General features: G+C 38.0%; 2 protein-coding genes across 3 annotated transcripts; one reads left to right on the top strand and one right to left on the bottom strand.

Annotated features, from left to right (window-relative positions):
* The first annotated feature begins 2383 nt into the window (after positions 1-2383).
* On the top strand, positions 2384-9861 carry LOC131307425 (probable alkaline/neutral invertase D). Of its 2 annotated transcripts, none has more exons than XM_058333920.1 (5): positions 2384-2599; positions 5547-5959; positions 6220-6651; positions 7456-8014; positions 9341-9861. In XM_058333920.1, exons 2-5 carry the CDS (start codon positions 5576-5578, stop codon positions 9634-9636), a joined length of 1671 nt encoding a protein of 556 aa, XP_058189903.1. In that variant the 5' UTR covers positions 2384-2599; positions 5547-5575; the 3' UTR covers positions 9637-9861. The 2 variants fall into 2 exon arrangements, with proteins under 2 accessions (XP_058189903.1, XP_058189904.1); XM_058333921.1 differs by lacking the exon at positions 2384-2599 and adding an exon at positions 5062-5194.
* A 3194-nt stretch (positions 9862-13055) lies between these two features.
* LOC131307424 (uncharacterized) lies at positions 13056-15679 on the bottom strand. The gene is made up of 2 exons (XM_058333919.1): positions 15423-15679; positions 13056-13471 (listed from the first exon to the last, which is right to left on the bottom strand). The coding sequence occupies exons 1-2, from the start codon at positions 15496-15498 to the stop codon at positions 13248-13250; spliced, it is 300 nt and encodes a 99-aa protein (XP_058189902.1). The 5' UTR covers positions 15499-15679; the 3' UTR covers positions 13056-13247.
* Positions 15680-18839: the final 3160 nt, after the last annotated feature.

Below are 18839 nucleotides of genomic sequence, written 5' to 3'. Positions count from 1 at the left end.
GGTCCAATTGCATAAATTTTATGGTACAATATAGACTTCCGCGGACAACCTCTGACAGACCATTTTGAAAAAGAAATTTTGAAACTCTGTCGGCAAACCCTCTTTCACCCAATCAAAGTTTTAACAAAATTATTTTACGAAATTCCCAGATACTATATTTTAGTTTTTGGAGGCCATATCTGACTAGACATACAGTCACACACACACACACACATATACATATAGCCCCTAAAAATTCCTCCTAATTAATCACCCCTAAATTAAGGATCTCCTCCTCTGCCTGCACTTTGCCCACTGGTGCCTCTTTTTCTCCAACTTTCTCTATAGAAATAAACTCAACGATGTTACCTAGAAGCCGGTAACGTTCCTGCAAGAAATTAATATTCACTCACTCTCACTTTGTTTAAATTACTACTCCTCAATAAATAAATAGTCCCCCTTTGGTTTTTTTAATAGCTTAGGTGTCCGGGTCAATATACGTTCACCTCAATTTATTCTTGGGTCTAGTTCTGTCATCCACTTGCGAGTAGCACAATTAAAGTTAAAGCAGAGTTTCGTGTAGACTGATCATAAATGAGTTGATATATAGCACACAAGAGATTTTGAGACTTTAGAAGTGTTACAAGAAGAGAGCAAATTCCTAAGTTTTAGGCCCTGAACACCGGACCAAAAACTCCAAATTATTTTGGGATTAGAGAGGTGGAATCCAGTGGCGGATTTACATGAAGACCAGTGGGGGCATGAACCCCCACTCTACTTTCCATAATTACAGATTGGCCTACAATATTTAGGAACTATTCTAGTTTACCCCCTTTAGTTATATACTACTATATGTCTCTCATGTAAGAGTAATGCTTCATGTTTTCTTTCCCTTTATGCAAGCAATGCCCTACAAATCTGTTCCACGTATTAATGCATATGTTTTTTTTTTTAGCCATTGATGAGTAGTGATTTTCAGTTTTCACTATGAATTTTCATCTCTCTAGTTATTTTATTGATTATTTTCTCTCTTTTTTCACTTCACACTTACATAGCTTAAGGTTCTCTTGGTTAGTGTTAGTGTATAATGGTTTACTATGGTGCTTTATAATAATAGAAGAGTTTTAATACATTTACTCTTAAAATTTCATTCATTTGGTTGATTTTGAGCTAAACTTACTTATAGACATACAAAATGCATTTCACTTGATTACATCTTGCCCAAAGAAAATTAAATTTCCCTAACCTAATGGTATATGGTGCCCCCACTCAATCTAAATCCTGGCTACGCCACTGGTGGAATCACGGAGTGATTATTCAGTGCAAGAAGCCTAGAACCATGAGCACAAACACTCACATAAATGTGTGACACGATATATATACACTCGTGGTGTAGTGTGTTAGCCCTACTTATTAGTGCGTGTGTTTGTGCATTTTGCTTGTGCTTCAAGACTTTTTGTATTCAGTACCCCAAAAGCATTATCAAGTGGCGCCCCAACTCCCTCGTCGCCCCACCTTTGTGTGGACTCCGAACGATGGGTGATGGGGACCTCACATATATGTGGTGGAAAAATAAGTTGGAGCACCACGTGGCAATGCTCTGGGGCATTGAATAATTCTTCAGAATCATGTTGTTGAGATGTGTTACATAAATTAAAAAATGCTAGAGACTCTAATCGAAGAACATAAATTTATACACAAATGTGTCCAAAATCGTTAAATACACGTGAGGCTCACACGATACATGTGGATCCACTATCGAATGATTCTATACACATCTACATCCAAATCCGTATGGGGGCCATCTATGCAGCATGTTTGTTAGAACAGAAATGATATGAGTACAGTAAAACTAGTACAAACAGCTTGCACAGATCCGTTTTGGATCCGTTTCGGGTTCCGCAAAGATGATCGGAGCCGCTGATGCAAATTCTGAAGCAAAGTTGGGTGATTCGTAAACGCCTTACCGATATTGGATTGAGATGATTTTTTACAGGGATCCTAAAAATTAAATTTTGAACAAAATGAGCTGTTCCGATCATCTTGCGGGATCCGAAACGGATCCAAAACGAATCTGTGCAAGCTGTTGTACCAGTTTTGCTGTACCTCTAGCACGGCTCTTGTTAGAAACTGCTCCTATGAGCAGAATAAAAGTGCTACGAACACGTAGATGTCTGTACAAAAATCCACATACAAATGCATCCAAAATCGTTCGATACACGTAAGTATGATATTTACCTGCAGGCTGTAGATCCCACTGTATATTCTCGCGGACGTGTCTGGTAGAATTCTCGTTTTTTTGTTTTTCCCTCCTTGCAACCGGCTATTGGCGGTAAACTTCTTGCAATAGTAGTTAGGACCGGTAATACCAGACGCAGACAGTCCGCTCCACTCCCCTCTCTCTCTCTCTCTCTCTCTCTCTCTCTCTCTGTGTAAAGTCTCCTCTCTCCCACTATATATACCTACCCCCGCAGTCATGGGCCCTTTTTTCCTTCTCCTCCTCCTCTTTCTCATCTACACAGTCTTCTCCCCGACCACTCTCCGGCTTACTCGCCGTCCGATCCTCAACGCTCATCCTCCACCCGGAAAATCTCATCAACGCCCATTTGAGCTCCCCAAGGTCCGCTCTCTCTCTCTCCCTCCCTCTCTCTCTCTAGCTCTAAGCTTCTTCTTCTCGCATGTAGATCTGGTTTCTCCGTTTCAATCTGGTCAATTTATCCAATATCTTTGCCCAAAAATTTAAGATTTCGGTTTTAATTTGAGATTATTAGAGTGTTTGACTTTACATATGGTGCATACTGCTGTCAATAAGCATAGAAAAAAACTCCAATGCACACTCTCACAGACTTTCATACATTTTCCACACATTTCAATGTACTTGTAACCGATAGAAGACATCATTTACTTATATATGAAATACAAAGTACAAACTCGGGACACTACATGAATTATGAGAGTCTACGAGAAAATCAAGTTCAACAACTTAACAAATATACAAGAAATAATCCCATTATAGGGTAAAAACAAAGAAAGAAAGGAAAAGCCTATCTATGGGAAGAACATTCACACGCAAGTAGATATATTCAAACTTCTGACCTCCTAGCGAGATACAAGAGTCTTGACCAATTGAGATAGCTATAGTTGGTTCATATGGTACTGTTTTTTTTTTTCCCTTGTAAATGCTCTCAAAATTTTGTCTTTTATTGGTTGAATGTACACAACACGAAAGCACTAAAGATGACATATTTGGAGTAGAAAGTGGAGGTCAAGTTGTCCCAAAATAATAGTTCACTACAAGAAGGGGGGCAACTTGGGGGTAAAAAATAAAGTATTTTTGTGCATATTTTTTTAAATCTTCGCACCAATTTAAAGAACTTAATCAGGCATGGAAACGAGGCTGGGCGGGTTTTGCCTTACGCGACCCCGACCCAAAAAATACCACACGTCTTGAACCCAACCAGGTAATTCTTGGGTGCTCTCGTGGGGACAGGTTTACCCTCCCCACCCCATAAAAAATGAGAAGAAAAAATTAACCGGAAAACAAAATGGAAGAAAATAGCTATATCTATTGTGGTATTTTGGTACAATGATACAAATATAAGGGTAAAAATATACAGTTTTAGCTTAATGATAATAATTTTAGGGTAAATATATATATGTATGTGTGTGTGTGTGTGTGTGTGTGTGTGTGTGTATATATATATATATATATATATTTATGTATAGTGAGAATTATATTAAGGTAGAAATATAATTGTTTATATATATGTATAAATAAATACTTCGGGCAGGTTCGGGATGGGTAATGGTAATATCAACCCGACCCCGATCAGGTTTTTTGGAATTTTTCCCCTGAACACACCCCAATGCCATAAACTTTGATGAAAATGAAAACCCGCCCCAATTGCAGCGCGAGCGGAGCAGGGCAAGGCAAATTGCCATCACTAAACTTAATTATGCACAGGAGTAATTTATTTATTTTATGAAAAAATTACACGCTTTTTCGAGGAGACTATTATTTTGGGATGGAAGGAGTATTATTTACTAGATTACATTATGAACTGATGTCAAATTTTTTTATCTACGTAATTGTTTAATTTTAATTTTTTGTTTTATAATGAAAAATAGGAATTTAACCGTATTTTGTTTTCCCCATATTCATCGATCCTAAGTGGATGAGAATATTTCAATTTGGTAGTCCGGATCTTCGATGTTAACTGCAAGGTTAACTGTAAAGTCAACTGTAATGTAAGGATTTAATTGGAGGGATTGGATATACATGATTCTCTTAAAGGTGATTCTTGTCTCACAATATTATGAAGAGTTTTGTTGTTGATAATTACTACGTTATTTTATTTACCTTATTCGAAAAGGAAACATTTGTAAATCATAGAATGGAAAATCACCCAATCAAATGAAAAAAAGGAAACATTACTCTCATTGGCTTCTTCTCTCTTCCCTCTCCTCCTTTCCCTTTGGGTACTTTCTCGTCTGTAAATGTAGATAGTGTTTTTAACTCAGAAAATTAACTAAAAAAATCCAGACAAGTATTGCAGTTAAAAGGTACGTTCATGCTGTAACAATCTGTATAACGTAGCTTCGGTTAATTGAAGAGGGGGAGTTGAGACATTTGTCACAGTTTAAATGGGATGGGATACCACATAAGCATATTTATTTGACGGAGCCCAAACATCCAAGTGAGCAAAATTCGTTAGTAATTTGGCAGATTTAGATGGTAGGTCCATAGGTGCATAATTGAATGAAGGAGCATTAGTTTAGGTGTAAAGTTTAAGTTTACGAAAGTTTGGATGTCTATTTGAAATTGAGGTCAAAGTTTGGGGATTGTGCCAATCTGTAGCTAATTTGGGTTTGTTGAGGGGTCGTATCCTGAATCGTGGTATAATTTGGCAGATTTAGATGGTAGGTGTATAATTGAATGAAGGAGCAATATTTTAGTTGTAAAATTTAAGTTTACGAAAGTTTGGATGTCTATTTGACATTGAGGTGAAAGTTTGGGGATTGTGCCAATCAGTACCTGTCTTGGGTTTGTTGAGGGATTGTATCCTGAATCGTGGTATAAAAGACTGGTCAATTTAGTCTTGAAAACTTGGCACAATTAGTAGATCCACATACTACTTTCTTCCATTAATTTGCAAATTATTTGGATAAACTTAATGGTTTGGTTTTGTAGTTCCTGTGGTTAATCTGGATGAGAGTAAGCAGTTGTAGGGCTTCATTTTTTTTTTCTTGTTGTGTATTCTGTGGCTGGATTAGTTTACTATTGGGTTTTTATCTCTTTGACTTACGGCTCCCGTACATTGATTTGCTTAATCTTTTTAATCGATCTGTTTGGAAGGTATGCCTTTTGCATCGATTGATATGCTCTTTTAAAAGAAACACTCATTTTCCATAAGCACTATTCGAGTTCATATTGCTGTGATGCTGTCTGTGTTCCATTTTTCTTTCTGATCTTTTCATTTTGGGTGGTTTTGAATATTATTTTCATTTAATGTTTGCAAAATATTTATAGTCAACCTTTCCCTAAAATTTCACTCTATTTGATGCAGAATATCTTTGGCTTGAAGTGTTGAGTACTATGGATGGTTCTAAGGAGTATGGACTAAGAAAGGTAAGTTCTCATTGCTCCATCTCTGAGATGGATGATTATGATCTGTCAAAGCTTCTTGACAGACCGAGGATCAACATAGAGAGAAAAAGATCCTTTGACGAGAGGTCGCTTAGCGAGTTGTCCATTGGATTAGCGAAAGGCCTCGATAACTTTGAGGGTGCTTACTCACCTGGTGGACGGTCAGGATTCAGTACTCCGGGTTCAACAGCTCGGAATTCTTTTGAGCCACACCCAATGGTTGCTGATGCCTGGGAAGCTCTTCGTCGATCTATGGTGTATTTCCGTGGCCAACCAGTTGGCACAATTGCTGCATATGACCATGCTTCAGAGGAGGTTCTTAATTATGACCAGGTAAATTGGTTTGAAGTTTTTAACCATGCATTTTGAAAACATCAATAGGTCGATTTTTTTTTCCCTAAGTGCTATGGTAAACTTTTTGAAGCAATGAATGAGCACAATTGATATTTGGAAGATCTTGTTATTGATATTGACAGTACACCAGACATGAAACATAAGTAGGTTAAAGTTCAAATTCAGACTGGCAGCTGTTAAAGTTTGAGTGATTTTGGTATTGGAGTCGAAATTTTGCTCAAGTATTATTTGCTGTGTAGGTTTTTGTACGAGATTTTGTTCCCAGTGCTTTGGCTTTTCTAATGAATGGGGAGCCTGACATAGTCAAGCACTTTCTCCTAAGGACATTACAGCTTCAAGGGTGGGAAAAGAGAGTGGACAGATTCAAGCTTGGCGAAGGAGTAATGCCAGCTAGTTTCAAAGTTCTTCACGACCCAGTTCGTAAAACAGATACTGTAGTAGCAGATTTCGGCGAGAGTGCAATTGGAAGAGTAGCCCCAGTTGACTCTGGATTCTGGTGGATTATTCTGCTACGTGCATACACAAAGTCTACTGGAGACTTAACTCTTGCTGAAACTCCGGAGTGCCAAAAGGGAATAAGGCTTATATTGACCCTGTGTCTGTCAGAGGGATTTGATACATTTCCTACCCTGCTATGTGCTGATGGATGCTCAATGATTGATCGAAGAATGGTAACATTATGCAATGATTCTCTATTGATTGTGCTATTGAGGTTCATATACTTTGAAGTTAATACATTTGCGATTATTGGTGTTTGCAAGAAAAGTAGTCCTCATGTGTAAAATTGATACTATGTGCTCCTTCACTATTCAATGACCTATCTCGGTATTGAGCACAATCCGTTCTGGCTTTCCACAAAATGTTTAGTTTCTTGAAATCTAGTTTTAACAATACCTCTTGTACTTACGAGTTAAAAGTCTTATGGTAATCAGTTCTTCCAAGACTCAAAAGCCTTGTTCGACGTTCGTTTGGGGGTTTTGAGGGAGGTTTTTGAGAGTAACGAGTGGAGATAGATAGAGAGAGTTTATTGGAGACCATGCCCAGATGATTTGAGTCCCCTAAGAGAACAAGGTCAAAGATTCTATGAGTGAATACATCATTGAGTTTCTTCTTTTTCCATGACCAATTGTAGATTAGGGATTAATTGGTACATGAGATTTGCTTTAATACTCGTGTAAGGTGTTCCAAATGAAAAACTGCACCAGTTATCTGGCTTTTCACATTCACCAGAATGTATATGCCCAGTCTGGTCCAGTCCAGATAACAGTGATTATAATATAGTCACAGAATCATTGCATGCACCTTGATGGCGCATCATGCATAGTAATTGCAGAATTATTTCATGCACAGAATGTTCAAATTTCAAAAGCATATATAACTCTGCATGTTATCTTTTCATGCTTTTTTAAGAGCTTTTTCTTGTCTTCCGCAAACTGGATATTTCCTTGCTCTAATGGGATGCATTCTAATTTCAGGGTATATATGGTTATCCTATTGAGATTCAAGCACTTTTCTTTATGGCGTTGAGATCTGCTTTGCCTATGATTAAACTTGATGCGGAAGGGAAAGAGTGCGCGGAGAGCATAGTAAAGCGCTTGCATGCATTGAGTTATCACATGCGAAGTTATTTCTGGCTTGACTTCCAACAGTTAAATGACATATACCGCTATAAAACAGAGGAGTACTCCCATACTGCTGTAAATAAGTTCAATGTCATGCCTGATTCTATCCCAGAATGGGTGTTTGATTTTATGCCAAAGCGTGGTGGCTACTTTGTTGGGAATGTCAGCCCTGCTAGGATGGATTTTCGATGGTTTGCTTTAGGTAACTGTATTGCTATATTATCTTCTTTGGCGACTCCAGAGCAATCTTCTGCTATTATGGATCTTATTGAAGCACGCTGGGAAGAACTGGTTGGAGAAATGCCTTTAAAGATATGCTATCCTGCAATAGAAAGTCACGAATGGCGTATTGTGACCGGTTGTGATCCAAAGAATACCCGATGGAGTTACCACAATGGAGGATCTTGGCCAGGTTCTTCATATAGTTTCTTTTGTTTTTATTTTATTTTATTTAGGCTTTTGTTTCTGCCATTTGGGCAGGTTCTTCACACTTCACCGGTGGTGCTTTTGTTTGCCTTTTCCTGGAGTCCATTGCGTCATTGCTAGGAAATATGTTTTTAGCCTTTTCCGACCTATTTTTTTTAGTTTCGAACTAATTTCTGGGAATCCCAAGGACTGCAAACCCAAGATTCTATTCGATAATCAGAAGTTTGTAGTGTACATCGCTGTCTGCAATTTCTTGGGTACAAGGGAGGGTTTGTAGACTGATAGAAGGAAAGAATCAGGGGGGAAGAGGAATGATTTTAGGGTGGGAAAGAAATATGGTCAGGTCAGTGAGTTTGCCGGTGGCGAAGTTGAGATGGTGGAGACTGAAGATGCCGTGAAATATCACAAGGCTGGTACACTATGAGAGAGAGAGAGAGGGTGGAATGGCATTTTTGCCCCTTTCATTTGGGATATAACTTATAAGTGCCCTTGATACGTACATGACTTATTTTCCGTCCAAAAAGTGAAGCCCCGCCAACAATTGAACGAAGTAGGAAGCAATCAGAAACTTGAGGAGATAAATTTGTCAAATTAGTAATTTAGGGACGAAGTAGAAAAAATGTGGATAGTTTAGGGATAAAAGCAAAAAAAAAAAAAACTCTTTAATTTGTTTCTTCTTGACGTATTTACTTTCAAATGACGAAAGAACTGACAAACACATCTAAGCTGCTATTCCTGGGTGCTAAGGCTTCCTTGTCTCTGTTCTATACCTATCACATTTACATTTTACTCTCGGGATTCCAAGATTGTACCTTGGAAAAAATTACCTGACATTGGATTAATTATATGCATATCCCTCTGTATGATTTAGATATTCTTGTGACCTTTGTTGTTGTGAAACAAAACACATCATTTTGCATGAAGGGATTCCAATTTACTGTCAATTGCAAACATAGGGGTCACAAAGTTCATCATTTACTTTGTAGAATGACTTTTGGGGGAACTTCATGAGTGGCTCGCTCTGCATGGTTTCATTTCGTAACTGCATTAGTAAGGATCCAGTAGCATTGTTGTCATTATTGTAGTTTTCATGACTGAGGCATGGAGAAACCCCTGATTTTTGCGAACTGAGTTTATTTAGCAATCAACTGCCAGTAAACTAAGTTTATTTAGCAATAAGAGAGGACGAGTTCCTCATTCCATATCTTTTATACACTTTTTGAGAGATAAAACAACAATGATGTGGATTTTTTGAATTACACAACTCTGGATTTTCTGAGTTTATAGTGTGCTGAGGTTCGTTTTACTGCAGTTCTTTTGTGGTTGCTAACGGCTGCCTGCATCAAAACGGGACGGCCCCAAATGGCAAGAAGAGCAATTGATCTTATCGAGAGCCGTCTGCTTAAAGACAGCTGGCCAGAATATTATGATGGTAAACTCGGGAGATATGTCGGTAAACAAGCCAGGAAATATCAGACGTGGTCAATAGCGGGATATTTGGTGGCAAAGATGATGTTGGAGGATCCCTCGCACTTGGGAATGATCTCCTTGGAAGAGGACAGGCAAATGAAGCCTGTTCTTAAGAGATCCTCCTCCTGGACCTGCTGAACTTTCGGCTCAAGCAAAGCGGCGGAACATAGCACAGAAGAGGAGGGGTGAAACAGAAGGTGAGAGATCTTGTTTATGTACTTTATAACAGCAAAAAGAAAAAAAGGAAAACAATTGATTCTTGGGCAATTTCGCCATTGTTGGCTTTCATTGTGTATATTAGCATCTCCCGGACTACCCTCTTTGTTTCTTCAATAAGAGAGACCTTTTGATTTGTGTTTTAAATGAACTGTGGATGCTTCTGAGCGATATTGAACTTGGAAAAGTTTCTTTTTTCCTTTTGGTGAATTGCTTTGAACTTGGAAGGTTGCGGGGTAACAACCCTTTTAAGTTTTTCATGTGGCCTGTGACCTGTGGCAAATAACTACTTCCTCCGTCCCTTTTTAAATGTCCTATTTCGTAACTCCAACTTATTAAAAAAATATCATTATTATACCTTTTACATCAATTTTTTCCTCCACTTTCCTTACTTACCCATCATCATTACATTTTTTACTTACTAACTTTTCAAAATGGAATCTACTTTTAGGGACAAAATAGATAATGTACTAACTTTTACCCACTAACTTTACCAAATTGACACTTATTAAGGGACAGTCCAAAATGGAATACTGGACTATAATAAAGGGACGGAGGGAGTACAATTTAGAAACAACTATTGACTGGTTTTAGCAGTTTATTTAGGATGCGAGATGGTTTCGAGAGAACTAAACAAGGAAAAAATGTTAAGAGTAGATGATAATTGCAAGTGACAGGACTAGTGATGAAATTTGACTGCCACTTGCTTTCAATGGTTTCTTAAATTAGTTGGTTGAATTTTTCAGGTTTAATTTGGATGCTTGGCCTTTCTGCATTTGTTTCTACTAAAAGAACCATTTAGTTAGAGGAAATGACTCATCTTGAATAATGAAAAAAACAAGAGAAAAATACTGAAACTATCTTCTAGTTCATAGCGGAAACTCGGTAAGTTTGGCCTTTCTTGCCGACTTCTTCGGATTGACCAGTAAGTAAATTCTTTTATGTACTACTAGAAACGTGGTTTGGAAAAATGGCAATTACGTGGCACTGCTCTAATTATGCCCATTAACAAGGATTTGGAAATGATTTTGCCACTCCATTTTTTGTTAACGCTACTCCTCTGCAAGTGTATTTTTTGTGCAATTGCAGGAGGGTGGCGTTAACAAAAAAAGAGTGACAAAATCAACAGCCGGATTTTATCATGTTGAACATCTAAGCTTCATAGCCTTGCTAGTGTATGCATATTCCACTTGAAAGTCAAGATAATGTACATAACACTTCATCCTAGTAATATGCAGCTTGTGTAAAAAATAAAGCTTGACGAAATTGACGGCTCTGATTATGGAGTTGGATTCAGTATGTAGATGAGTGAACAAAACTACACTCATAACAAGGAATGTACAAACAAAACTATTAGAGAAATAAAATGGAATTTTTCTCTGTTTTAGTAATTGTAAAATAAATGAGCAAAAATAGATGTAAGTAATAGAATTATTTGTGCAAGTATAATTACATTTGTACAAATAATCGAAGTGTATAAATAATTAATTAATCGATCCTATAGCGAATAGGTTGAGGGAAAATACCTCTTTGCTTTTCAAACCTAGTAGTAGCATTTATTTTGAAATTTCAACAATAATTGAAGATAATATTTTTGTTCAAAAATTTGTACTCCAATATTCCTTTTTTGCTCAGCACTAAAATGTTGAATATGGGACGAGGGGAGCGGTTATGGTGCATAGTTTGCACCCATCTCGTGGCATTAAGGGTATCCCAAAAAAAAAAAAAAAAAAGTTATGAAAGTTTCCATGCAGTGAACTATTGAACTTCTTTGTTAGCCAAAAAAAAAAAATCATTCTGTTCAGAACACTTAGTAAAAATGAACAATAAATTGAAACAAAGCACTTGAGTTCCCTCTAGGTCCAAACAGAACTCAAAGGCACATTTGATAGCTGAATTATTTCTTGAAGAATTATAAAAGATGGGACTAATGACGGAGACAAAGGTGACAGACGTGGATACTCCCGTAGTGGCCAAATAATTTCCCACTAATCTATCCTAACTTTAGTTACTAGTGACAAACGTGGAACTAACTAATCCTGAGGGACATGTGGATTCAAATCCCACCATCAAACATGCCCCATGCTTGCATTTGGACGCGCGAGGAAAGGAAACACTAAATAGACAAAACATAGGAAACAAGTATCCGAACTCAGCCTACCGACGACAAATTTGCAGTTCAATAGTCCATGGTCACACACTCGCATTATCTTCCCTGCATTCAAAGGCAGTGCATGGACCTGGCGTAAATCATTTACTAATGAGTAATGACCGAGAGTCCTTCAAATATTTAGGGTCATAGAGTAACTGTTTTAACATTGTTCAGTATATTTGTGATTCGTCCAAATGAAGTCCACCAATCAGTAAGATAAACAGATGATCAGGGAAAAAAAACCCAGTGAGATAGACCGACAAGGTGAGGGGAAAGAAGCAAATCACTCATGATCACAAACGCATCAGAAATCCTACAAAAGGGAAACAACATTCTCACTGCATCTGTTTATGATAGCGCTCCACATTCGTATCCTAATGCACACTAGCGTTCAACCTGTTCTATGCATGGGCAAGATTAACATACACGATGTGTTAATCATGGACATTCTCCATACGATTAACCCATTCTAGCGTTGTGCCCGTTCGATGCATGGGACAATAGAAAAAAGTAGGTTCACATTGGTTTTTTTTCCATTTCGTGCATCAAACAGGCACAACACTAGAACGGATTAATCTTATGGAGAACCACGATTAACACATCGGGTATGTTAATCTCACCCGTGCATGTTAGTTTTGCCCGTGCATAGAACGGGTTGAACGCTAGTTTATTAAAAAACATAATGGTAGCATGTTTACATTAAACACAATTACTGGTATTCAAACTATGCGGTGACAATTAAAGAAACAACTCTTGTTACGACAATGATAAATACTCCCATACTCATATAAATACTTTCTGTCAAGGGCAGGGGGTGGGATAGTTCTAGAGAGAGAGAGAGAGATAGAGAGAGAGATGGCGGAGTGTACGTGGGGGGCTAGGGCTGTTTTCAGTTGAATTGGAGTAGTGGGTTGTGTGTGAGACGGTGAATGTGAGGCAAAACGCGGGTATTTTTATTTTTATTTTTAAATGGAAAATATAGGAAATGTGTGAGAAATGTGAATGTGGGGTTTCATTTTTATTTTTAAAGAAAATAGAAAATCTAGGAAATAAGGATTGGGGGTTTGGAGGCTTTGAGCGGTCCACTACATTCCCTTAGGATATTGATAGATAGATAGATAGATTAGGAATCACATCGAGCATAATTTTGCACAACAAGACGAATTCCTACGTGCATTTATAAGCAATCTGGGGCGGTAATAGCACTTGAATTGAATACCAGAAACTATTTCCAAGTTAGAGCAGAGAAAGCAAAAAGGACAGCAAATACAAGAAAGCTTTAAAACAGTTCAACCAACCAAACCAAGTCCGTACCCACAGTATACCAGGAGGCATACAAAAATGGTATCGCTTATTGCAACAGAGGATTCATAAGGTCGAATTACCCAGAAGCAGTTTTCTTTTGCTGGAAAACCACAGCGAAAATGGGGACACCAGCACCAATGCTGAAGGCAGTGAGGACAGCAAGGGACATCGTCAGCTTCTGGTGCTTCATCCTGTCCAAGTTATACATGTGCTTTGCATGCATGTAGTATGGCTCATTGTGGCCATGGGCATGTGCTCCTCCCATCCTCTTCACCCCAGTTGAATGAAACCCTCTGTTAGCTGTCACCAGAAACAAACAGTGCTATTGTTATTGTGGTTCACAAGCTGGTTAAGGCATCTCAACATTCACTTTCATGTGAATCTCGCAACTACCAGTTGAAACCGTGTGACTATAGAAGAGGATTATTCGTATTTCCAAGTAAAAACATTAGTAGATGAATTCTTTGGGAATCAGGATAAGCATCACTTTCAGGGATCGATTTCTAGTGACATAGATCCACAATACATATTAGTGTTTATGTACGTGGAAATGTCCAATTAGTCTTCCAGTCAATGAAACCACCTTATCTACTGAAATGTGAAATATTATGCCTAAAAAGCATCACAATTATTCAAGAAAATAGCTTGATTTGTAGCTGCAATATGTCATTCTTCCTAAAACTTGATTGCTAACTGTAACGATCCGCTCCCGCCTTGTACAATATTGTCCACTTTCGACGCCCAGATCCCATGGAATTTCTAGTAGCCAGTAGGTCACCATCTAAACAGCATAGTTTGTAAGGGCTTTGGCACGGCTTTAAAAGGCCTTGTACAAGGTAGGGTCACTATCGGAACGAGGCCTTTTAAAGCTGTGAGGGTGCCAAAGCCCTAACGAACTTTGCATCCACCAAGCCATGCTAGACTTGTGACCTATGTAGCACGGACACAGACACTGACACGGATACGGATACGGATACAGATACGGATACGGACACAGCAATTCTAAAAAAACAGGGATACAGACACGGCGGGGGACACGCCACATGTATAAATATATACACATACATATATACATATATTTTTTCTTTTCTCCACTGTTGATGAAGACATGTCCTATATGAATGTTATAAGATTACCATGGTCCAAATAAAGGCATAATTACAGTTTAATCCAAATATTTTTGAATAATTTCATATTAACCCCTTAAAATTAAAAATATATATTACATTTAGACCCCTAGCTGTGTCCCTGGCGTGTCCCTAGCTGTGTCCCCCACGTGTCCCCCATCAAAAAATAATAAAAATTATTGGACACGCCATGTGGCGTGTCCAATACGTATTTGGCCGTGTCCCCGTGTCCAATATGTGGACACGGCGCCCTTTTGGAGTGTCGGTGCTACATAGCTTGTGACCACCCATCCGAAGGTCTTCCGGGACACACAACCGGAGCCTGGTCTCATAGATGTGTGGGCTGTCATTGAGCTGCATGTGAAGGAGGAAGCTGTTTCATGGCATGTGACATCTCAGGATCTTGACCTAAATCTGTCAACGACACCCCGTCGTACATAGGCCAAGTTATTGGGTTCCCCCATGGTCAGAGCACCGTCGTTTCTTGTATGGTGTTGGAAATGTAATTGAGATGTGGTTTTAGGATAGCTTTCCTTCGCCTATCTTATCTCTTGTTTCTTGGAACCAAAAAACAGAAAAAGCACCTCTTATTGACGGTTTTTTTTTTTAATTCTTCTTTTACTTTTCAGCACTATGAACTTGCTACCCAACCTTATTAGCTAACACACCTACCACGCATCTAAGAACTTGATTAACTTCGAGACCCTTTAGGCGGTGAAAAACTAAAATCAATCGTCTCTCTCTCTCTCTCTCTCTCTCTCTCTCTCTCTCTCTCTCTCTCTCATTTATCGAACAAATTATATAATCCCCATTTCTCTCTCTATTTTTTTTTTTCTCACCGTATAGCGCAACACTCAAAATTGAAGCATACGAATCATAACTCAGTCAAGTCGACATTTTACACGTCCCATGTTCCAATCCCTTTCACTGACTTTCGTGGGTATCATTCATCCAAAAAAAAACAAAATTTAACAAGAATCGAAGCCCAAAATCAGTTAATCCAACGGCAAATCTGCCAATTTCCACTGAAGTAAAACACAAAGCAAAGATCTGATATCCCAAAATCCAAACAAAGGAGTTGAAAAAAAAAACCCCTAGAGCGATACAATCGGCGGCGGACTGACCTGATCTGGGGAGAAACGATTCGGTCGAAGTCAGGAGCTTGGAGGCGCACGATCTCAGAACGTTGTTCGACGCCATGGTCGGTTACGCTTTCCACAGAGAGAGAGAGAGAGAGAGAGAGAGCGCTCGAAGGTAGACGAAGGGTTGGGTTTGTTCAGGGTTATCTGGGAGAAATGTATACACGTGTGGTTCGTTCGTGTGAAGTCGCTCGAGGAGCCAAGATCCTCTGTACCGAAAAACTGCTGTGCGACTGTGCCCATGAGTTTTTGGACCGTTGAATTTTGGGCTTTAAAAAAAGAAAAATAAAAAACAAAACAAAACAAAACAAAACACACAATTTAATGGTAGAAAATCCTTCGGCACAGAGGGAAACCTTTGTGCCTCTGCGCTGAGAGATTTTTCGGTTCTTAAATGTTGGTCCTTAAAAAAACGAAACAAAGAATAACAAACAATTCGATGGCCAAAAACCCCTCAACATAGAGACACATAAATTTTTGGCATAGAGGAATCTAGGGGTGATACCGGTCCGGTTTCAACCGGTTTGGGTGTATTTTTCAGTCGAAACCGGTTAGCCGGTTTGAGATTTTTAAAAATCGGAACCGATTGAGATAAATCGGTCCGGTTTCGACCGGCTCAATCAGTTTCGGTCCAGTTTATCCGATTTTCATTCATGGGTCATATTTTGGGCCCAATACATCAAAAAATTCATAATTCAACTCACAAAATATCAACCAAAATTCATAATTCAACCCTTTTTTTGGGCTCAACAAAAAATGATCAATTTTGAGCCCATTACATATAAAAAAAACCCATAAAAATATAAGGAAGCCCATAAAAACAGTTTATATATATATATATATATATATATATATATATATATATATATATATATACACATATACATATACATATACAGTTAGGTTCCGGTGAGGGATCTCTTATTTTTTTTAAATGCGGGACTTTCCTTCCCGATTGAATTTCGATGATCCGAGCCGCTCAAAGTGATCAGAACGTGATTTTAAAGGTCCCCGCGAGAAATCAGCAAAAAAAAAGACCGGGAAGGGCTTCATCCGAGCAGTTTTCATTGAACGGTTCAAAAAAAACTGCTCGGATGAAGCCCTTCCCGGTCATTTTTTTTGCTGATTTCTCGCGAGGACCTTTAAAATCACGTTCTGCACACATTGAACGGTTTGGATTTTCAAAATTTGATCAGAAAATGAAAGTCCCGCATTTTAAAAAAGTGAGGGATCCCTCACTTGATAATTTGTGTGTCTATATATATATATATATATATATATATATATATATATATATATATATATATATATATATATATATATATGAATGATTGATTTTATATAATAAATATATTTATTAGACCAATATACACCACAAAATATCAACCAAAAATCCATAATTCAACCCCTCCCCTATGTTTTTATATATATGTATATATTATACATATATATAACCGGTCCGGTTTCGACCGGTTTTTAAAACACATAAACCGAATCGAAATTATTTTCTGGTTTATAAAATTTTATAAACTGGAACTGGATCGAAATTATTCAACCGGTTTTAAAAATTCGGTCCTGTCTGATTTTTCCGATTTCGATCGATTTTTCAATCTTGGCTAACAGCCCTAGAGGAATCGGCACCTCGCTCAAGTGGTATGAGGCCTTGGGCCTTGGGGTATGCGAGAAGGCATAGCCCATAGGTCATAGCTAGGGCTGTAAATGAGTCGAGCCGAGCAGAACTTTGTCGAGCTCGAGCTTGGCTCGTTTCTTAAACGAGCTCAAAATTTGAGCTCGAACCTTAAAGAGCCGAGCTCTTATCGAGCAGAGCTGAGTCATTTACTAAACCAACCTTTTTAATCGAGCCGAGATTTTGTCAAACAAGTCGAAAACTCGAGCTCAGCCCAAACCTTAATGAGCTAAGCCGAGCTAAGCTTGCGAGCTACTCAGTTCGTCTACAGCCCTACCCATAGCCCAACCCAGTCTTTTTCGAGGACCGATTGGGCTAGAGTTTTGGAGCCTTTTGCCTTCTCTTCTCTGCTTAGCTTCAACTTTACGTAGGGCTAGGGTTTGGCAATTAATTTACATTTTTTTTTGGAGAAGTTCAAAACCAGTTGAGTAGGGGATAAACGAGTCAAGCAGGTGGTTAATTAAGCTTATGTAATCTAATGAGCATTAAAAATATATCCAAGCTTACCTCATTTATGACGAATTGATCTCAAACGAGCTTTAATTGAGCTAAAGATAAGTCGATTTCAAGTAGCTTGAAATTTTCATACATCATGAGCCGCAACGAGTCGAGTAAGAGCTTGTTCGAGCATGGTTAATTTGAAATTTTAACAAGCTTCAAAAAAATGATCAAGCTCGGTTTGTTATATAAGCAAACCAAACTCCTATTAAATAGGGTTATAATGAGCGAACACAAATGTAAACTCGAGTAGTTTGGTTCGTTTAGCGGCCTTGGAGTTACCACCTTGCGTGAGGCACTTGGGTAAATGAAATCAACGAGCCAAAGAATTGATTATTTCAGCCCAGTATGAAAAATTACCGAGATTTTTAAAAATTATGTTCAATTTCGGCATGTTTATGAGGCGATTGAAATCTCGGTAGTTTGAAATTTTTAAACACCATAAATCCAACAATCCGAGGACTCACTAGTAACTTGTTCGAGCTTGATGTGAAAGCGCTTAACTCTCTTTAAAAAAAAGTAATCGAGTTCGGTTTGTTTATTTAACAAACTGATTTCAAACAAGACTTCAACGAGCGTACACATGCTAAGCTCGATTGGTTTGGTCTGTTTATTAGTTTTACCTGGGTTCGAAGTGTCATAATTTGCATCGTGAGCAAGAATGTAAAAACGTATTTTAAAAATATTTTAAGCTACTCGAGAGCCTAAAAGAGAAAGCATGGAGCGAGAAGTAAGAACGAAAACGATGAGTTTTGCTGGAAGAATATGTGAGTAATTTTTCATTGTTGAGAATAGACACTGATAAAATACGAGCATGATGATTTATAGCAATAGTGATTAGTCGTGTTATTTTAAAAACCTGGATGCCCCTTTTTTTTGTCAATCGTTAGAAGAGATTATTTATATCATGTATAAATTACAAAGTACGTATAAAACCGTGACATTGAGTTGTTTGTTAGAAAACTGGGACAAGAGATCCCCAAGAACAGTCCACTACTTCTTAATAAATTTCAAGAGGTTGAAGTATTCTAAGTATCTGTTTCTTTGGTATGGAAGATGGCAGATTTCCAACGAGAACTCGAGGACGAGTTCTTCTGAAGAAAATGAGACTGATGTAGGACAAGATTTTGAAAAATTTTATTCTTATTTTTATGATTTCAAAATTATAAAAATAAGAATACAAAATCTTATTTAGAATTAGAATTTTATTTTAAAAT

Source organism: Rhododendron vialii, chromosome 11a (genome assembly GCF_030253575.1).
Source record: "Rhododendron vialii isolate Sample 1 chromosome 11a, ASM3025357v1".
In the NCBI taxonomy this organism is placed as follows: Eukaryota; Viridiplantae; Streptophyta; class Magnoliopsida; order Ericales; family Ericaceae; genus Rhododendron; species Rhododendron vialii.
Note: the sequence above shows the minus strand (reverse complement) of the source record. Positions and strands in the feature narration are given on the sequence as shown.